The sequence below is a fragment of the Rhamphochromis sp. 'chilingali' genome (assembly GCF_963969265.1).
Source record: "Rhamphochromis sp. 'chilingali' genome assembly, chromosome: 2".
Lineage (NCBI taxonomy): Eukaryota > Metazoa > Chordata > Actinopteri > Cichliformes > Cichlidae > Rhamphochromis > Rhamphochromis sp. 'chilingali'.
This window is the reverse complement of record NC_137930.1, coordinates 52,723,794-52,743,489: the sequence shown is the minus strand read 5'-3', so window position 1 is coordinate 52,743,489 and position 19,696 is coordinate 52,723,794. Positions and strand designations below refer to the sequence as shown.

Below are 19,696 nucleotides of genomic sequence, written 5' to 3'. Positions count from 1 at the left end.
AGTAAAATGTAGCACGCTCTTCATTAGTGCAATGTTCAAACTTACTACACCGAATCTGGTATGCACTGGCTCAGATACAGACTTGCGCATCGAAGTCCTTGACGCGACCAACTAACGATTTAATCCTTAAATCATTAAGAGACGGAAAGGAAAGCGGATGCTTTAATCGCCAAACAACTGATTAGATTCTCATTTTCTAAGATATAGATGATCTCAGATGTGACGTGGAGTGGGTTCCGGGGATCTCTGTATTTTCTTTGCGGTGTGATTGCACCAGCGCTGGCACACGAGCGTTCTTGTTTTTGTGGTGTATGGAGAACTTCTGGCGGCGTGCTTTGGTAGAGCCGGTCTGCATTGCGTCGAAACCTTCCAACTCCTCCTCCTCCTTCTGCTGCCCTCCCTCTCCCCTCCCCTCCCCATCCTCTTTTCTCCCTCGCCTCCCCTGCACTTGCATGTAAAACGCACAGCAAAACATGCTTGACACTGTTGAGCAAACATTTGGACATCGCTGCCACACTTGACTCTCTCTCAGCTCACCAATGTTATTTATTTATTCATAAAAAAAACAGAAACATTTCGCTCTCGATGCCGCCTTGAAGCCCACTCTACCCGTCATCTTGTCTAGTGGCAAAAAAAAAAAAAAAAACCAAAACAGATTTCTGCTGATGCAGTGATGTCTGGAAATGTCAAGGGCTCGCTTATTGCCCCTTAATGTATCTCCCCCCCGAACTGCAGTGCAAGATTTTCTCCTGCGGTATACAGCGAGCTGCTCACAGCACCGTGCCGCCAACGCCGCAGCTTTGCGATCCTCTCTCCCTTTTTTTTTTATTTCGCTCATTTTCCATCTCAGGCTCCCCTCACTACCCCATTTCAAGAATTCTTTTCTTTAAAAACCTGATTTTGTATCGTGCTTTACTGACACAGTTTGGATGGAGATGGGCACAGTGAGGTTCTAGGATTTTTCTTCTTCTTCCTCTCCTTCTTCTTCTTCTTCTTCTTCTTTTTGCTGGTACAATGTGAAGTTGCCACATGACACCCACTGGCGCGCTGCTGTTGGGTGATTTTACTCGAGGATAAGACGCATTCAAGACGTTTTCAAGATCAAACCACGGTAAGCCTCGAAACTTATGTAACACTTTCTGGTTAGATTATTTTTATTCATAGGTAGATTTTTTGGTGGTGGTGGTGGTGGTGGTGGTGGGGGTGCTGGAGTGTTTTCACTCTACTGCTTTTGCACATTTCCCCCGCACTTGGGCTGCAGGGTGCTTACATGTACAAATAGTAATAACAGCTAATGTTATGCGTCATAATTCAGGCTGTTGTGAGTGGCGTAGGACAAATCACTGTTGTTCTTCTGTAAGAAAGAGATCCTGCGTTTCTTTGTCAGCGTTTTACAGAAATATTTTGCAACTACATGAAAATGCCAGTGGATTTTGTTTTTAATAGGAATTTTAAGCCAGGGTAGAAAATAACTGCCGCATCATATCACCACTAGAAAGTCACTATTAAGTTGTAGAGGGAGCTTTAAAGTGGTCATATTTGACACATTTTACAGAAATTCTCCACCACATGTGTTTCCTTACACGTTAAATGTTGGATAACTGCACTCAATGCACACCGAGAGACATAAATAAATAAATAAATAAACTGCAGAAAATGCTGATACAGCAAATATCTTGGGCTGTTTGATCCCATTATTTCCTCCCTCCCTCTCTCTCTCTTTCTATCTCTGCCTTTCTTCCTCTCTCCTGGTGACAGAGGCAGCAGCAACAATAGCTGCAGATGCACCGGAGAGGAGCAATGGTCAAGCCAGCAAGAACCACAGTGGAGCCGCACTGAGGCAAAGCAGCCAGCCCCCCCCCTAGTATCTGGGGACGTCTCCAACAGTTTCAGGGGTGCGGGGAGCTGAGGAGTGGAAAATTTCCTCCCAATCCTGAATGCCTGCTCAGCCAGACTAACCAACACCCCAGCAAAATTCCTCCCCCTCTTTTAATCACCTCCTCGTCCCAAAATGACCGTAGTAGCGGGCGATAATATGGACGAGACCTCAGCTGTCCCTGGCCACCCTCAGGACACCTACCCCCCTGACCACACTGACCACGAGTGCTGCGAGAGGGTGGTTATCAACATAGCCGGTCTTCGTTTTGAGACGCAGCTGAAAACGCTCTCCCAGTTTCCGGAGACGTTGTTGGGCAACCCGAAAAAGAGGATGCGGTACTTTGATCCTCTGAGAAATGAGTACTTCTTCGACAGAAACCGTCCCAGCTTCGATGCCATCCTTTATTACTATCAGTCTGGGGGGAGGCTGAGAAGACCGGTGAATGTCCCCTTGGATATGTTCTCAGAAGAAATCAAATTTTACGAGCTGGGAGTAGAGGCGATGGAGAAGTTTCGTGAGGATGAGGGCTTCATCAGGGAGGAAGAGCGTCCTTTACCCGAGAAGGAGTTCCAGCGTCAGATTTGGCTCCTCTTCGAGCACCCAGAAAGCTCGGGCCCTGCCAGGGGAATTGCCATAGTGTCCGTGATGGTGATCCTGATTTCAATAGTTATATTTTGTTTAGAGACTTTACCACAACTGAAAGAGGATCCAGCAGGCCGAATAGAGAGAGTGGGGAACATTACAATTTATTATAAGCCCGACATCCTTACTGACCCCTTCTTCATCATCGAGACTCTCTGTATAATCTGGTTCTCCTTTGAGTTGATAGTACGCTTCCTAGCATGCCCGAGCAAACCGGCCTTCTTCAAGAACATGATGAACACGATTGACATAGTGGCCATCATCCCTTACTTCATTACACTTGGCACTGAGCTGGCTGAAGACCCAGAAAACGAGGGGGTGGGAGAGCAGGCAACATCTCTGGCCATACTCAGGGTGATCCGTCTGGTCAGGGTGTTTAGGATCTTCAAGCTGTCACGACACTCTAAAGGACTCCAGATTTTGGGACAGACCCTCAAGGCCAGCATGCGAGAGCTAGGACTGCTGATCTTCTTTCTGTTCATTGGAGTCATCTTGTTCTCCAGTGCTGTCTACTTTGCTGAGGCAGAGGAGCAAGATTCGCACTTTGGCAGCATCCCGGATGCATTTTGGTGGGCTGTTGTGTCCATGACAACTGTGGGCTATGGGGACATGGTCCCGGTCACTATAGGAGGCAAGATTGTTGGATCTCTGTGCGCCATCGCTGGAGTGTTGACAATTGCTCTCCCAGTGCCTGTCATCGTGTCCAACTTCAACTACTTCTACCACAGGGAAACTGAGGGAGAAGAGCAAGCCCAGCTGCTCAACGTCAGCACTCCCAACATCCCGTCTGAAACCAACTCCAGCCGCCGTAGTTCGTCTACCGTCAGCAAATCAGAGTACATGGAGATTGATGGAGACATAAACAATAGCATCGATAACTTTAGGGAGGCAAACCTCAGAACTGGCAATTGCACTATAGCCAACCAGAACTGTGTAAACAAAAGCAAGCTGCTTACTGATGTTTAGACACTAGCTAGGAATTTTAGTCTCTCTACGAGACTGTTATAGATGGAGTAGACTGTAAGTTAGGAATGCTTCATTTACCTCCCCAAAGCACTCTATGGCATTAGGCCTGCAATTATGCTCAGCTATACCGAAAGGAAGCAGAAAAAAAACAAAACAAAGCTGTTAGAGTACATGACAGGTAGAAAGAATTATTATTCTGATACTACAAATATATAGTCACATCAGAGAGAAGACATTGATCATTACACACACACCAGGCTCCCTCGAGGACCCAGAGCACACGCCGTCTTCTCAGACCACAGTGTGATAATTAAAATCTTATATGCATGGAGTACAGATAACATTTCAGCAAGTTGCACAACCCACCAGAAATGACTGCAGACATGCAAGCATCTGCGGCCAAATGGTAAGCGCCAAAAAAAGTTAGGAGACCTCCCCCCGCCACCCCGACCCACACACACCCTCCCTCCATTCCCCGTTCTCTCCGCAAAGGATCTTCTACTCGGCAAAGCACCTTATAGGAGGAAGACTGATCTCTCTTGTTTGGATATAAACAGACGGCGATCTACTTGCTTCACAGACATCTGCAATGCTGCTGTTTCATTTTTGTTTAGTTTCGTTTTTTTCCTCAGCAGTTGCTGTAATTGTGTCATCACCAAGTGATTCAATGCCATGCCCTTTAGACGCGACACAGCACAATGAGAACGTGAGCTTCACATGAGCATGATTAGAGACTTTCCATTTTGATATTGGCATGCACAAGACATATCTCACAACACCGGAAAGGATGTTCTTTTGGATAGCTGCCTCCATTCCCTCCTACAACCCCCCACCCTGCCCCTCTTCCATTCTGTTTTCACACCGAGTGCACTGGATGAGTTTTTGGTTCGAAAATGCAAATCATTTAGAAGTATAGAAATTGAATGTTAAATCTTAAGGGAACAGTACATAAATGAGATCATAGCATGAAAAAAAAGTAACCTGCATTATGGTCTGTCAACTAAGGTACTTTTGTATCCTGGTATATTTAATGCATGACGTGAGTATACAGCTTGTTGCTAAATCTTGGCACTTTGTGGTGCCCTATTGTCAGGAAAACTAAGGAAATCAAATTCTGGATGTCTCTGAATTGTGGTCAAATATATCCGAACCTACCTTCAGGATGCAGAGTTTATCATTTAAGAGTAGGCAAAGAAACTGAATAAATATTATCAAAAAAGCATATAATCCTAATAAGCACCGATTACTGTATTAGTCAGTAGTGCACTGCATGGACCTTCTTTTTTGACAACAGAACAGATTAAACTCATGCTTCTGTCTCCATCTCCAATTTAGGTCATGCTGGTTTTGAATCCACCGAGAAGGATATTTATCAGAAATATATTCTGACTTTAGTTGCTAGTGCCTTTCCCCCTTTCATCAACAGGACCAGTGAAAGTGCCTCTGTGTTCAGCGGTGTTTGTGTGGTTGAGCAGAGCTGGTCCACCTTCTGTCTTAGTGTTGAAACCGTGTTTGCTATGATGCTATGATGCCAGGTGAGCAGGTGATTTGGGTCAATATGATAGGAAAAAAAAAACAGATCCATGCTGTCATGCACAAACCCGTTTTTATGCTGTCATGCACTTATTTATACCCTTGAGCAGCAATGTATTGTACTCTGCATGTTTACCACTCCACTTCAAAAGGGAATATCCATTGTTTTGTTTTTCATGCTTTTCTTTGTGCACCATGCATCCTTTCAAGGTCTCTACCTCAGTGAGGTCATTGCAAACACTGCAGAGCTGCAAGCTTCAACGCAGGGTTTCCTATACCATAATGCAAAATGGAACCTTAAGTGTAAACTGCAGTCATGCAATATTGAATGTGAGAGTCCCAAAGCATAGCCTTTACACAAGCACTTAGGGTAAATAGTGTACCACAATCCTGCTCCTTTTTTTCACTCAAAGCTACGCACAATCAGAACGCGTTTGTAGTTTGTAGAGATTGCCTGACTCTCCTAATGGGATGAGGTCGACTTTTTAATGTGTCCGTTTCTTTGAAACAGTGCCATGTCAAGTTACCGTAGTGTCACAGGAAAATTAGCGAATGTGTTTAAAAACGGCAGAGAAGTTGAATCTAGTTTTAAAAGCTGTCACACTGAAATTTTTGGGCAATGTGATGCACAGCAAAGTGAAGCCCATCTCTTTGCACAGTTGTTTTATTCTGCTGCGTAAGTCCTTATTTTTCTTTACTAGTGAGATTTTCCTTTCTTTTTGCCTGTGCTTGTTCATTCGTCGTGCATCGTTTCTCAGCATATTGTTCCAGACAAGCAGACTGCAGATAGAGTAGAACAAAATGTACTTGAAATTCTCCAGCTACTGTACATCAACCTACACTCAGTATTGAGAATAATTTCTCTGAATGATAGCTAGATTTTATACTGTACTGTATGCTATTGTTATTTTTGTTTTGCCTTGTTTCCTTTTACATTTAGCACACTCCTGACAGTATCCTGTAAAAAGAAAACACTGCAGTGCTACTTGAATGTCAGAGTTGTTTGGTTATTCTTTGCGGTGCTAGTACACGACTACCGTTCTTGTTTTGCTCCCTTAACACGTTTCCTGCGGCTGAAGCAAGCCTTCCTGAATCATTTTGGAAAAGATGATTTCCTTCTCAGTAATTTATCTTCCTCTCTGTTATGTTGTTGGTGGCTGGTTGAGTAGTTTGCGGCACTGTCCGTCATTTCATTTGGGACTGATCTCTGTACTGTACTGATGAAGTGTGTCCACCTCAGGCAAGGCAAATGTCAGTAAATGCAAAAAAAAAAAAAAAAAAAATTAGAACGATATCACTCTATCTAGGATTTCTCGTAAAGAATACAAAAAATATAGCAATTTCTTACATGCAGCTACCCAGAAATCATTGAAGGATTGCATGACACGCCAACACGAGGGGATGAAGATACAAGTGATTGCCCTCACATTTACATTACTGTCACTACTCCTGCTTTGAGGGCATGTGTGAATGGTGCTACACATTCAAATACCCAACTGAAACATGCATTCTTAACAGCAATAGAATAAGAGGTAACCTGTTCCTTAAAAGCTTTTTGTAAAAATGGGAACACAACTTTGAATGTCAGAAAAACACTTGACAGATACAACAGGGCTGCTTATGTACCAACCTCTTGTCTTTCGTTCTGAGATTTTTTGCAAAGGTCAGAGGGGTCAGTTGTAGAGGCTGACATTTTCTTGTGAGAAATCCAAATGTAGGCTTTGCAGCAGTGGCCGTTCCCACTGAGCTCCCCGGTCGGACTGAAGTTTCGCTGCGAGGAACAAAGCCGCCCAAAGGGTTCAGTCAGACTTATAGCAGAGTCCCAAAGGAAGAGCCTAGAGCACACTTACAGAGAATCAGCTGTTAGAGAGAAAGACAGAGAAGGTGCCTAAATTATTTTACATCCTCATTTGTTTAGCTTCCTGTCAGATGCTATGCTTCTGCAAACAAACATGAGTGAGAAGATCTTTAAAAAAAACATTTAATTAAGAAAAAAATATCACAAAATGTCATGAGAATAACATGCAGTTTAGCTACAGTAAGATAAAGTAACCAATATATACTACAATTATATATGAGAAACAATTTTAAAGTGTGTTCCTAGTTTCCTTTGTTTTGTTTGACTTGTGGTGGCACCGTAACATGAATGATTTAGGAAGAACATGCCTTATACTGGAATATCAAAACAAAATGTTCCTCCAAGTAAGCCATGATAATGAAACTACTGTATTATGACCACGTGCTTTACACTAGATGATATGGACAAGAAGTGTACAAACTATATATATTTAAAAAAAAAAAAAAAGTTTGTCTTTTTGGTTCCAAGAAGATGATGAAAAAAAAAACCACGATTCATTCAAAATCACCACGTTCACATTTTTTTTTCCAAATCTCTACTGCTAAGATGTATCTCTACAGAAGTCTACTAATTGCAAAAAACTGCATGATTGATGGAAGAATGCATGAGCTTTGCCTTTCAAACTGTGGATCAACTATAATACAGTTGCATCATTTAAAAGAAAAAAAAAAACAAAAGAAAGAAAACCCTTGCTTTCATCTGCACCAAGGCTTCCTGTAAGGCCCTGTTCAGAACTTGTCGTGTCCTTTGCTGGATTTCTTAAAAGCACTTTAGCGCTGACCTCATCACTGAGACGGCGTTTGTCAGCGTCTGTGCGTGATGTTCAGGTTGTGCTTGCGAGGCTCTGAATGTGAGCAAGGACGTCAAGGGCTAGTTTCTTAGACTTTATCTCCACTGTAGGACTGAAATCCTCTCTCGAACGACATTTCGCCCCCTCTGATCTCAGTCTAAACTGTAACGACAGCGTTGTGGGAAACGTGTCCAGCTTGTCTAAACAGGGCCTGTGCCACACACCCTCCTCTGTACTTCACTGGTTTAAAGGCATACTTGTTTATTAAAAGTCTCGATGTTGGACTGCTTTTTTCCATTTCTTTTTGCCTGCTTATAAAGAGGCACTGAACATGACTGAATGTTGCGATGTTGTGTATCTCACTTGCCAAAGGTGACAATACTGGGAGAAGTTCTTGTTTGTATGAGAATGGCTACGAGTTTGTCTTTTCTGTCAGGACTGTACATTTATTCACCGATGGGGAAGGACCTGTTTTTTTGTTTGTTTTTTTGGAGCAAAGCGCCTAAAGGACTGTTGAACTCGTCTCCTCTTCTTTTCATCCAGTGAGCGAGCCAAACTCAAATTGTGTTTGTCCAATCCAGCCGCCATTGTCATGTTGTGTTTACCAAGGGTTATGCTACAATGTGTTCAGTTTGTCGGATGACGACAAAGGCATGGTCTGTGATCTATGCAAGGGTTACTTGTTTTTTTCTTATATCACTTATGATTTCATCTGACATTAACTTCAATAAATTTTTAAGGATCAGATGGTGTATGCTCATTTCAGCTTGGGAATGGGGGCGTATATCTGCAGCGTGGACGAGCTTATTCATAAAAGACTTCACTTTACCGTGTGGCTCTAACAGCACAACTTGAGGTCTCCATTTAAATACCTTCACTACTACTGGATCCTATCACTGAAGCCATTAACAGTGATTCATGGAGGCAAGGTAATGGGTCTACACTAATCCTCCTGTCCCAGGAGGGGGGCTGCTTACCTCTGTCATCACCTCCGAGTTGTTACACATGTCAGACACCTGAAGTGCTTCACTCTTAGCCACCTTTTCATTATCTATCAATTTCCTAGCTCTATAAAATGACAGAATATAAAGAAAAGTGTACACCAGTATGTCCTGAAGCCACAAAGCAACATGCTCAAACCGCTAATTTTGTCAGAGTGAAAGTCTAAAACCCCTGCTCTACAATTACTATCAAAATATTTGCTGACCTGTTATCAGTGTTGCGGTTTTGCTCTCCATAAATTATCGCATTTTCACCATACTCTAAAACATCTTGATTTTGTGAGTGTCTGACAGAATCCGGTCACAGAGCAGTCAAAGAAAGTTAAAGAAGTGGGTGCAGTTTTTTTGAATGTAAAAAAAAAAAGAAAAAAGCTTTATTCCCACTCCTGTCCTCTGACGGTGCGTTTAACACCTACAGCAGAGAGCCATCCTGGTGAATGCTGCAGCTTGTCTACCGCTGTCCACCTGACTCTGCCCATCTCACTTTCCCTGCTTTTTGTTTGCCGTACGGTGACCTGAACAGAAGCGAGCCTCTTCTCCCTTCCTCTGCATTGCCCTCAGGAAATGCAGCACTCCTCACTCTGCAGGCAGCAGCAGTAAGGGTGGGGTGAGTTGGCGCTGGTCCCGCTCTTCTTGCACATAGACTCTCTCACTCTCTCTGCTGGTAAGCCCCGCTGGACTGGAATAACAGAAGGCAGCGTGCAAAAGAGGGGCTCGGTAACAGCAGAGGATTTCACACCACTCTTGTTAGTTTTCTACTCTCTGTTACATGCATTTAAACCAACACAGGCATCCCAAGATTCCACTGAAACACGAATCTTTTGCCGTCACGCTCAGGCCCACTTTTTTCCCTGTCTCCTTTACCTATTTGCAGTGTAGCTTTTCTGTTTTCAGTCTTTAGCATCCAGTTTTTATTTTCATTTGAATACTTCCATAACTAAATTGTTGGCCATTTATATCTGGTATGAATAAATAAATACTTGACTACTCTGACATTGTTTTGTTTCTTTCTCAGCAAAGACTGATCCAAAATAACAGTGCAGTGAGTTCATCATTAATAAAGTTAATGAAAGTGACTGTTGATCCCACAGAAAGAGTCAATTCAAAGCTGTTTAGTCAGCTAAATATTGCCTTACTTTACAATTCTGCATTTGATTTCAAAGGAGTGTTGCATTGCTACAGCTTAACCATGGGACCAAACTGATTGGCTGTTAATAAGGTCATAATTATTATATGGGCGATCGTGGCTCAAGAGTTGGGAGTTCGCCTTGTAATCGGAAGGTTGCCGGTTCGAGCTTCGGCTTGGACAGTCTCGGTCGTTGTGTCCTTGGGCAAGACACTTCACCCGTTGCCTACTGGTGGTGGTCAGAGGGCCCGGTGGCGCCAGTGTACGGCAGCCTCGCCTCTGTCAGTGCGCCCCAGGGTGGCTGTGGCTACAATGTAGCTTGCCATCACCAGTGTGTGAATGTGTGGATGACTGGATGTGTAAAGCGCTTTGGGGTCCTTAGGGACTAGAAAAGCGCTATATAAATACAGGCCATTTACCATTTATTATTATTTAATGAGTCACTGGTATTTAAGTTAAGTAATTAATATTTTCAGTTTTTGAGCACACTGGAGGCACAAATCTGCTTTTACAGTTCAGGATAACACAGTAAACAAGATCTTGATGAATTCCAAATTATAAACTGTTCTCCTCTGACCTCTGGCATCATTTAAGTAGAGAACTGCCTTTTTCTCTAAACTCCAGAAATGGTTGTGTGGGAAAATCCCAGCACATCTACCTTTTCTCAGTGTAACCTGTCTGGGACATACAAACACACCAAGTTCAAAGTCACGTGAATCACCTTTCTGCTCCATTCTGATGCTGAGTTTGAACTTGACCAGGTCGTTTTGACCATGACTACATCCCTATGATTGTAACCTTTAACCTCTCGTGTTTTGCTTTTTCTTTAGCTATAACGATTCAGTTCAATTGTATTTATATGTACAGCCTCAAATCACAACAAATCACAACAACATGTGGACATCCAGAAGTCCAAAACAGCAAATGATGCACTATAAATTTCTACACCAGTCTTACCTTTATATAAGAATAGATTTTGTTATTTTGTTGTTATTTTGTTTGATGCTTTTATTTTGGTTAGCATGTTGGGATTGTGAATGGAGTAGGGTGAGGGTTTGTGTGCTGTCTGCACCTCTGTGACTATGTTGGCCTCTATTTTTCTGTAACAAAACCCATAAATAATTTATCTTTAAAAAACAAACAAGAGTAAATTGTCCATTTGTCCTGATCTATTTTTAGCTAAGATTTGGTAATCTAGTGAATATTTAACGCAGGACGAAGGTGTATTTATGGCAGCAAACATGATTTGTAAAAACACTGTGGCACAAAGAAAACAGACTACACAAAGCATTGACTAACACACATGTTAGTGTGTGGGCTGTGTGTTAGGGTACTTGTTTACAATAGGAAACAAATATCTCCAAGGGCTATGAACCAAAGGTTGAATATGAAGTATTTGGTTCCGCAGTTCATGTCATACGATAGAGAAAGCATTATCGTTTCAGTTTGTCCGTTCTATTTATCAAAGCCTTCTAAATGTCGTTAACAGAAAAAAATAGAGTTGGTGTGTTAAGGCGTAGAGTGGAGAAGACCAGACTGCAGGACATCGTTGACTGAATATTAACCCAAAAACCATCCTTTATCATAATTGATGAAACACCTTAAACAAAATACAAAAAGTTCCATGAAGAAAAAACCCAATCGATGTGGGAGTGTCGTGTTGGAGGAAGAAAATGCTGAGTATGATCCAAAGAACAAAATCCCCACAGTAAAACAACACTGGGGCTGTGTTTCTGTTTAGGCTACAGGACAACTTCACTGCACTGAGGGACCAATGGATGGGACCATCTCCTGCAAAATACTGGACAAGAGTTCCCTTCCCTCATCTAAAACACTCAAGATGGGTTGTGAATGCATGTTCCAGCATGGCAATGACCCAAAACATACCACCAAGGCAACAAAGGAGACTAAAGGAGAAGCACATTAAAGCCATGGAGTGGCCTAGCCAGTCTCCAGACCTCAATCGTTTAGAAAATCTGTGGATTGAGCCGAAGCTTCAAGTTGCCCAGTGGCAGCTAAGAAATGTAAAGGATTCAGAGATTCTTTAAAAAGCAGTCGGACAAAATCCCTCCTGAGATGTGTGCAAACCTGGTGACCAACTGCAAGAAGCATCTTGCTTGTTAACAAGATCTTTTCCACCATGTACTAAGTCGTGTATTGCTTAGGGATCAAAAACTTATTTCACTTTGTGAAAATGAGTCTATATTTTTCATGTAATGCATTTTTTCTGGATTTTTTTAGCTGATATTCTGTGTCTCTGTCCATTAAAATAAAGTGTCCAGTCAATTAATTTCTTTGGAAGTGAGCAAACTTACAAATGCTACAAGCGATCAAATTACTATTAGTCACTTTTCCAACTGTATATTGACTAAGAATTTAAAAGTCAAGAAACATGACATGGTCTCTAAAAGATTTCACCTTTGTTTCCACTTTGGCTTAAAAATGACAATCATCAGCATAAATCAGCGCTCTCTGAATAGACACATTACAAACGCTAACTTAACACTAATCCATGCACCAGCTTCTCAAATGGGTGCTTAGTGAACCCCTGCTTTAGAAAGTTCACTTTACACACAGATGTTTGTTTGCAGTGCCATGTTGTAGAACAGATGTACCCAGGAAACATCCTCAGTGTAGCTGAAGCTGTGAGGGTTTAAGCCACTGTCCTGCTGAGCACAGTCAGAAGTGCTGTGGTGAAGCAGGCCTCAGCTGAGCTCAATGCATCCCTCCTCCTTCTCCCTGGAAGCTTTAGAGCAGCTCGCAACCACTTAAGCACGTCTCAGAGAATTAAACTTTATTAGTTAACTGTTAGACAAATGCGTGATCAAAAAGTTCTTACAGCTGGGTCTGCATGGAGATGTACTGTGGCTGCATGTACTCATTACCTCCTCCTCTCTGTTATTCATTCTGCTTCTCTTACACACACACACACACACACACACACACACACACACACACACACACACACAACGGCTGGCCCATTCACCTGAGTCAGGCTTCCTGATATTCCCAGATTGATTTCTGTGAAGACAGACACTCATTCCACAGCCCTCGTACAAAAATGCAATGCCATTCCTGTCGATGTCATCCAAAATGTTTCTCAAGGGCCTTTTCACTGAGGCCCAGTCAGCTGTGTATGCACAGTATCGTATGATTTCTCTATATCAAATCTCAAGTGTCCTCTGGTGTTGAATTTATAGCTCCAAATCAGTGACAAGTCTGTGCACAGCAGCCCACGTCTAACAGCATCATACAGGTACTTCATTGTTAACAATGTGCAAAATAGCTGTGACAGCATTATTGGATCTCCCATGCTTGAGGCAAAGCCCTTGGGCCCAAAGTCCAAGCCCACCACTGTCTCTTACCACCACCACCCCCAGTCGCTGAGGCTCTCTCGCTGGCCCACTTCCTCTTTGCATTACCTCCATCAGACCAAGCTGCTGACACACTTGTTTAATAATTAAGGGCATATCCATAATTTCCTCGTCCTCGTAGAAGTCCACAAATGGTCTCTGTGAAACTTAGTGCAGTTAAATGTATCTCTTTACTTCACTTCAGGCCACTGACAGCCCCACATTTCTGTGGCGATACAGAAGATCCAGTGAAGTTGGTGGCTCATATAGGGGAAAGTTCCCAAAGAAAAACTCCGAAATCAGCCGCTAATCTCATGACTTTACTCAGTTTCCATTATTCACTCATCATGTTAACATATAGTTTGGCACCCCAAGCTGAACCTAAAGACACCACCTCTCATGTTTAAAATTATTTATTACAGTAGATAACTGCATTTAATTTGACATCAAGACAGACGTAATAGACATGGAAACTTGGGAGTGATGAGTAAATATCCCCTTGGAATCTACAGGTGGATGCATGAAAGAGGCATGTTATGTGTATATGTCTAAAAATGAATAAATTAGTTATTATTAGTCTTTAACAGTCTTTCTTTCGTCCCCTCTCCCTCCCCTCACCCCCAACAGGTTGCAGAAAACACTCCATTTTTAAAAAAACAAAAAAACAAAAGTGAATATTTGTTGCTTTTAGCACCTCAGAATTTGAGTATTAGCACTAAACACGAAGTAGAGCTGAGGCTTCATTAGTTTTCCAGGTCAAATAAGGTCTTCAAATGTCCCTCAGGGGAACTTGTCTGTAAGCAACGTGTTGATAGAGTTCACTCTGACCCATAAAAGTAAATGTTGTGGTGTTGTTAAATGAAAATTCAGGGGATCATCAAAGTCATTTCTTACCTGGGAACAACAAAACCACTCAGTCCAATACCTGTAGTAGCTTTTCAGTTTGGACCAAAGCGGTGGACCAGCGCGCAGCTCAAAACACATCAGTTTAAATACTTTTTGTTATGGACATTTTCTTTAAATCCTCTCAAGATTTGGTAGAATCCGTTATCAGTGCTCACAGTGTGAATATGTCCTTGTGGTATTGGGTGATGTGGATCTCATTTCACATGCTTCTCCTGCCCAGTGTGCAGCGTCAGTGTACTTGTCTGAGGGAGAAAATTCAAAACTTAACATCAACAAAACTGCCGCTGTGACCTTCCTGCTTCAATTACACCGCTGAACTCAAGAAGGCTGGCAAATACAAAACCACAAAAGGATATCACCATGTGAAGCACTGCTGAGATATACACAACCCGACAACCCTTTGGGCATGCTGAGTCGGGTCTGAGCCACCAGAAAAGGTCACTGCAATGCTGGAGATGATGTTTGGTAGATCATACAGACAGAAGTGCTGGATTATTTGTTGGCTCGATACACTCGGTTCAACTTTCTCATGGTGGTGACAAGAGAGCCAAAAGTCAGGACATCTACTTCACCTCTCCCTTATGAAAAAAACGCTCTGAGTTCAGCTAAATTCTCAGTCTTAAGTCTCGAGTCAACTCTCATTTCTTTATATTTTGCCAGAAAAATGGGAAATAGGTGGAGTGGTTTATTGAAACATGCATAAATATACATGGAAATACAGTATATAAGGCAAAAACAGAGTTTGTATGATTCTAACAAGCTTAAGTCAATCATTTGAATGACCACCTTTATTTTTCAACACAGCCTGAACTCTCTCTTATAATTTCTTTAAGTAGTCTTCAGGAATAGTTTTCCAGGCTTTTTGAAGGATATTCAAAGCTTTTCTTTGGATGCTTGCTGCCTTTTATTCTGTTGTCTGTCACTAGGATCTCAGACTGCTTCAATAATGTTCAGGTTTGGGCCCTAGGGAGGCCAATTCATAACCGATAACATTTCATTGTTTGTTTTTCTATCCAGATATGCTTTTACTGGGAGTGTGTTTGTGATCACAGTCATGCAGAAAAATGAAGCTGCTGCCAATCTGACGCTTTCCAGACAGTATCGCATGATGGATCTTAATCTGATCTTACTTTTCTACATCTATAATTCCATAAATTATAGATACATCATCTTTGGGAAGATCTCCAACACCACTGACTGAAATGCAAGCCTACATATGAATGAATGATTTGACCCACAAATTTTAAAATTGGATCCATAAGACCTGTGGCCATTGATTGTTATTCCAATTATTGTGTAATTTGGCATACCTTAGTTGTTGTTGTTGTTTGGGGTTTTTTTTGTTTTTTTTGTTACAAACAGTACATGGATCAGCTGAAGGGCCAGATGCTTCTCTCTGGCCCTGTGTCAGAGCTTTCTGGGAGATTATTTCTATTTTTTAAGGAGATGACTTTCAGGTACTGCTCATCATTTCTTCAGATTTAACCATGCAGAGAAATACCAAAATATCAGCTAGTAGCTCTTTGAGAGTCCACTTGCGGATGCAAACATACTGTTTTACTGTTACATTTTCTATATTCAAGAAATAAGAAATAACATGTTTTTGTGACAGGCTGCCAGTACCAAAGTGCCCAAAGATTAAATTCAAAATAGGTTCTTTGCTAAATTGTCTGCTTTGTGTAGACAGACTGGTCCAGCCTTTGAAAACTTTACTTGCTAATTAACTTTTGGAAACTCTGGGAAGCACAAGTAAGCTGTCTCTATGAGAGCGAAGTTTTAGAATGATATTGTACTGATACTGAGGTAACAAGGAACCAGTGAAGAGTATGGAAGAAATAAACCCCAGCACATAACTTCTTGTTTTTAAACTTTGTTTGTAATACAGATTAAAGCAGAAATGTAATTACTGTACTTGAAAGTGCTGGGTGGGAGTTTTTTTGCATTAGGCCAGAGAATGTGTCTCCATTTTAAAAAGTAAGTTGCTGACTGATATTTACCAAACACATGAGAATGTTAACTGACCAGAATCTTCATCAAAATGGCAAATTATTCCTTTAACTCAACTACCTCCATCTACCCTTGCAATTTAACACATCTTATTGTGACAAATACAGTTAGGTTCAATTCAGTTTCAATTCAATTTTATTTATACAGCGCCAAATCACAACAACAGTCGCCTCAAGGCACTTTATATTGTAAGGCAAACCCTACAATAATACATACAGAGAAAATGCCAACAATCATATGACCCCCATTAAGCAAACACTTTGGCGACAGTGGGAAGGAAAAACTCCCTTTTAACAGGAAGAAACCTCCAGCAGAACCAGGGTCAGGGAGGGGCGGGGCCATCTGCTGCGACCGGTTGGGATGAGAGGAGGAAGACAGGTCAACAGACATGCCTTGCAAGAGAGACAGAGATTAATAACAAGTATGATTCAGTGCAGAGAGGTCTATTAACACATAGTGAGTGAGAAAGGTGACCGAACAAGATATACTCAGTGCATCATGGGATGGTAAGTAATCCCCCAGCAGCCTACACCTATTGCAGCATAACTAAGGGAGGATTCAGGGTCACCTGATCCAGCCCACATCCAGCAGAGTGCTCTAATAGGGTGATATGGTACTATAAGGTAATTAAGATAAGAAGGGGCCTAATTACTCATGACCTTTTCAATTCTGGATTTAACAGGGAGCCAATGAAGGGAAGCCAATATAAGAGAAATATGCTCTCTCTTTCTAGTCCCCGTCAGTACTCTTGCTGCAGCATTATGGACTGAAGGCTTTTCAGGGAATTTTTTGGACATCCTGATAATAATGAATTGCAGTAGTCCAGCCTGGAAGCAAAAAAATGCATGAACTAGTTTTTCAGTGTCACTCTGAGACAGGATATTTCAAAATGATAATGCACAAATGGAAGAAAACAGTCTTACATATTTGTTTAATATGTGCATTGAAGGACATATCCTGGTCTAAAATGACTCCAAGGTTCCTCACAGCGTTACTGGAGGCCAAGGTAATGCCATCCAGAGTAAGAATCTGGTTAGATACCATATTTCTAAGATTTTCAGGACCGAGTACAATAACCTCAGTTTTATCTGAATTCAGAAGCAGAACATCAGAGGTCATCCAGGTCGTTATGCCTTTCGAACATTCTTGTAGTTTAACTAATTGGTGTGTGTTATCTGGCTTCATAGATAGATAAAGTTGGGTGTCATCTGTATAGCAGTGAAAATGTATGCTATGCTTTCTGATGATACTGCCCAAGGGAAGCATATATAATGTAAACAGAATTGGTCCTAGCACTGAACCCTGTGGAACTCCATAATTAACCTTAGTGTGTAAAGAGGACTCTCTATTTACATGAACAAATTGAAGTCTATTAGATAGATATCATTCAAACCACTGCAGTGCAGTACCTGTAATACCTACAGCTTGCACCAACTGCTCTAATAACATGTTATGGTCAACAGTATCAAATGCTGCACAGAGGTCTAGCAGGACAAGCACAGAGATGAGTCCACTGTCAGAGGCCATAAGAAGATAATTTGTAACCTTCACTAAAGCTGTTTCTGAGCTGTGATGAGCTCTGAAACCTGGGTGAAACTTAAATAAGCCAAAAAAAAAAAAAGCCATTCCTCTACAGATGATCAGATGATCTATTAGCTGTTTGACAACTACTCTTTCAGGAATTTCTGAGATGAATAGAAGGTTGGAGATTGGCCTAACCCTTTCACGCATAGTGGAAGCAATTTCTGAACTAACTCAGAAAGTTTAATTGGAGAAAAAGACTGTAAATGAATATCAATGGTACTGAAAGTAGATAATGTTACATCTGTGACATGATTATGAGTAATTTTTTCTCTAATAATTAAAAAAAAATTTGTGAAGAAATTCATGAAGTCATTACTAGTTATCACTGAAGGACTGGTTGGCTCAATGGTGCCCTGACTTTTTGTCAGCCTCGCTATAGTGCTGAAGAGAAACCTAAGGTTGTTCTTATTTTCTTCAATCGATGATGAATATTCTAGCTTTTTTATAAACTATTTTTCCAGGATAAAAGATGTTCTTCTAAATTTTTGATTTTCCTCTCCAGTTTACAACTTACCTCCTTTAAGGTGCCCATTTGAGAGTTATTCCAGGGAGTCAAGTACTTCTGATTTGAGGCTCTCTTTTTCACAGCAGCTACAGTATCCAAAGTCATACATAGTGAGGAGGTAAAATTATTAACAAGATAATAAAGCTCTGTTGGAGTGGCGTTCAGGTAGCTGCTCTGCTCTGTGTTGGTACAAGGCCTTGAATATGATAACAGTGGGTGAATTATACTCTTAAACTTAGTTACAGGACTTTCAGAAAGACATCTACTGTGATGAAATCTACTCCCTACTGCAAGCGGAGGTAGATTTTAGTGCATGTTTTTAGACGATGGCAAATTTTGGGGATAATTTTTCCCTCTGTACACCATCGCAGTGAATTTTAAAGCAAACAAGCTGCAACAGAAGTGCATACTTGAAGCATGAACTGTTTTAGGAATTAAAGCCACTTTTATCCACAGTCCCCCGTTTTCAGAGGCTCAGAAGTACTTGGACATTTGCAAGGTGTGGCCTTAGTTTGAACTCACAGGAGAGGACAAGATGCAGCGACATTGTTGGATCTAAGCTGCTGTGCATGTTGCACTGCACACAGATCCCATATGGCGGAGCCATTACATACTGTGATGATAGAGGATCATGTCAGCTTTCCTGGCCAGGGCACATTAACTGGACTGCTAGAGGATTTACAGTAAAGGCTTGTGTGGGTCAGTCTAGAGTTGTACACACTGCAAAAAGTATTTCTTTCATTAAACTGTTCAGCTAAATAAAATATCTCTTAAATTTGTGCACCAGGTGTCTTAAATTGTCAGACTTGTCATGTTTCCTTACATTGCTATTTGTGGTTGGGAAAATATAAATAGGCAACTGCTAATACGTTCACTGAGTTATGAAAAAGTAACAGATTTTAATTCAGTCTAAAATATTCACCGTAATGTTTTCTTATGATTCCATTTTTAAAAAAATATTTCATGTTTATTATTGATTAATTTTCCTGATTTTATTATTAATCCGTTAAATATGTTCATTATGCTTTTGGAACACTGATAAGTTTTTTTCTGTATACTTTAGTCAGACCCAAAGGCAAATTATTTGGTTTTAAGACCAGTTTTGTTATTTGAAGCTTTGTTTATCCAAGCATTAAAGGATTTTATGTGTATTATGATAAATATACAGAAAATGTTCTGTCAAATAAGGTAACATGGAGTGTTACCTGGCCCAGTCATGCTGACTGTGGTGGACCATTCTGGTTTTCTTTAAATGTTTTATCAAAAGTCATTTCCTTGTTTTTTCATTAAAATGACTTATTTGTCACAAAGCCCGAGGTCTAGTTTTCTGCTCACCAACTCATTTATTAGCCAGTTTCAGATTTCTGCTCCACTTTTATCAGTCTAATATGAGAGTAAACAGATTGTGAAAATGGTCATTTTTTGCAGTGCATGCAGCTCCACTGCTGAGAGGGCCTGTCAGAGGCTGACAAATGGAGAGAGTGCTTTCTGCTGAGAGCAGTCCCTGCAGGTTTCCCAAGTGGGCACCAGCCCAGGGCCAGGAAAT

General features: G+C 41.3%; 1 protein-coding gene across 1 annotated transcript; it reads left to right on the top strand.

Moving 5' to 3' along the window:
• Positions 1-1,865: 1,865 nt before the first annotated feature.
• Positions 1,866-3,754, top strand: LOC308392824 (potassium voltage-gated channel subfamily A member 1-like). The gene has a single exon (XM_080876089.1). It carries the CDS (start codon positions 2,012-2,014, stop codon positions 3,485-3,487), a length of 1,476 nt encoding a protein of 491 aa, XP_080732215.1. The 5' UTR covers positions 1,866-2,011; the 3' UTR covers positions 3,488-3,754.
• Positions 3,755-19,696: the final 15,942 nt, after the last annotated feature.

What these genes read in the sequence shown, in the direction of transcription:
- LOC308392824 (XM_080876089.1), top strand. Translation starts at nt 2,012, where the DNA reads ATGACCGTAGTAGCGGGCGATAATATGGACGAGACCTCAGCTGTCCCT.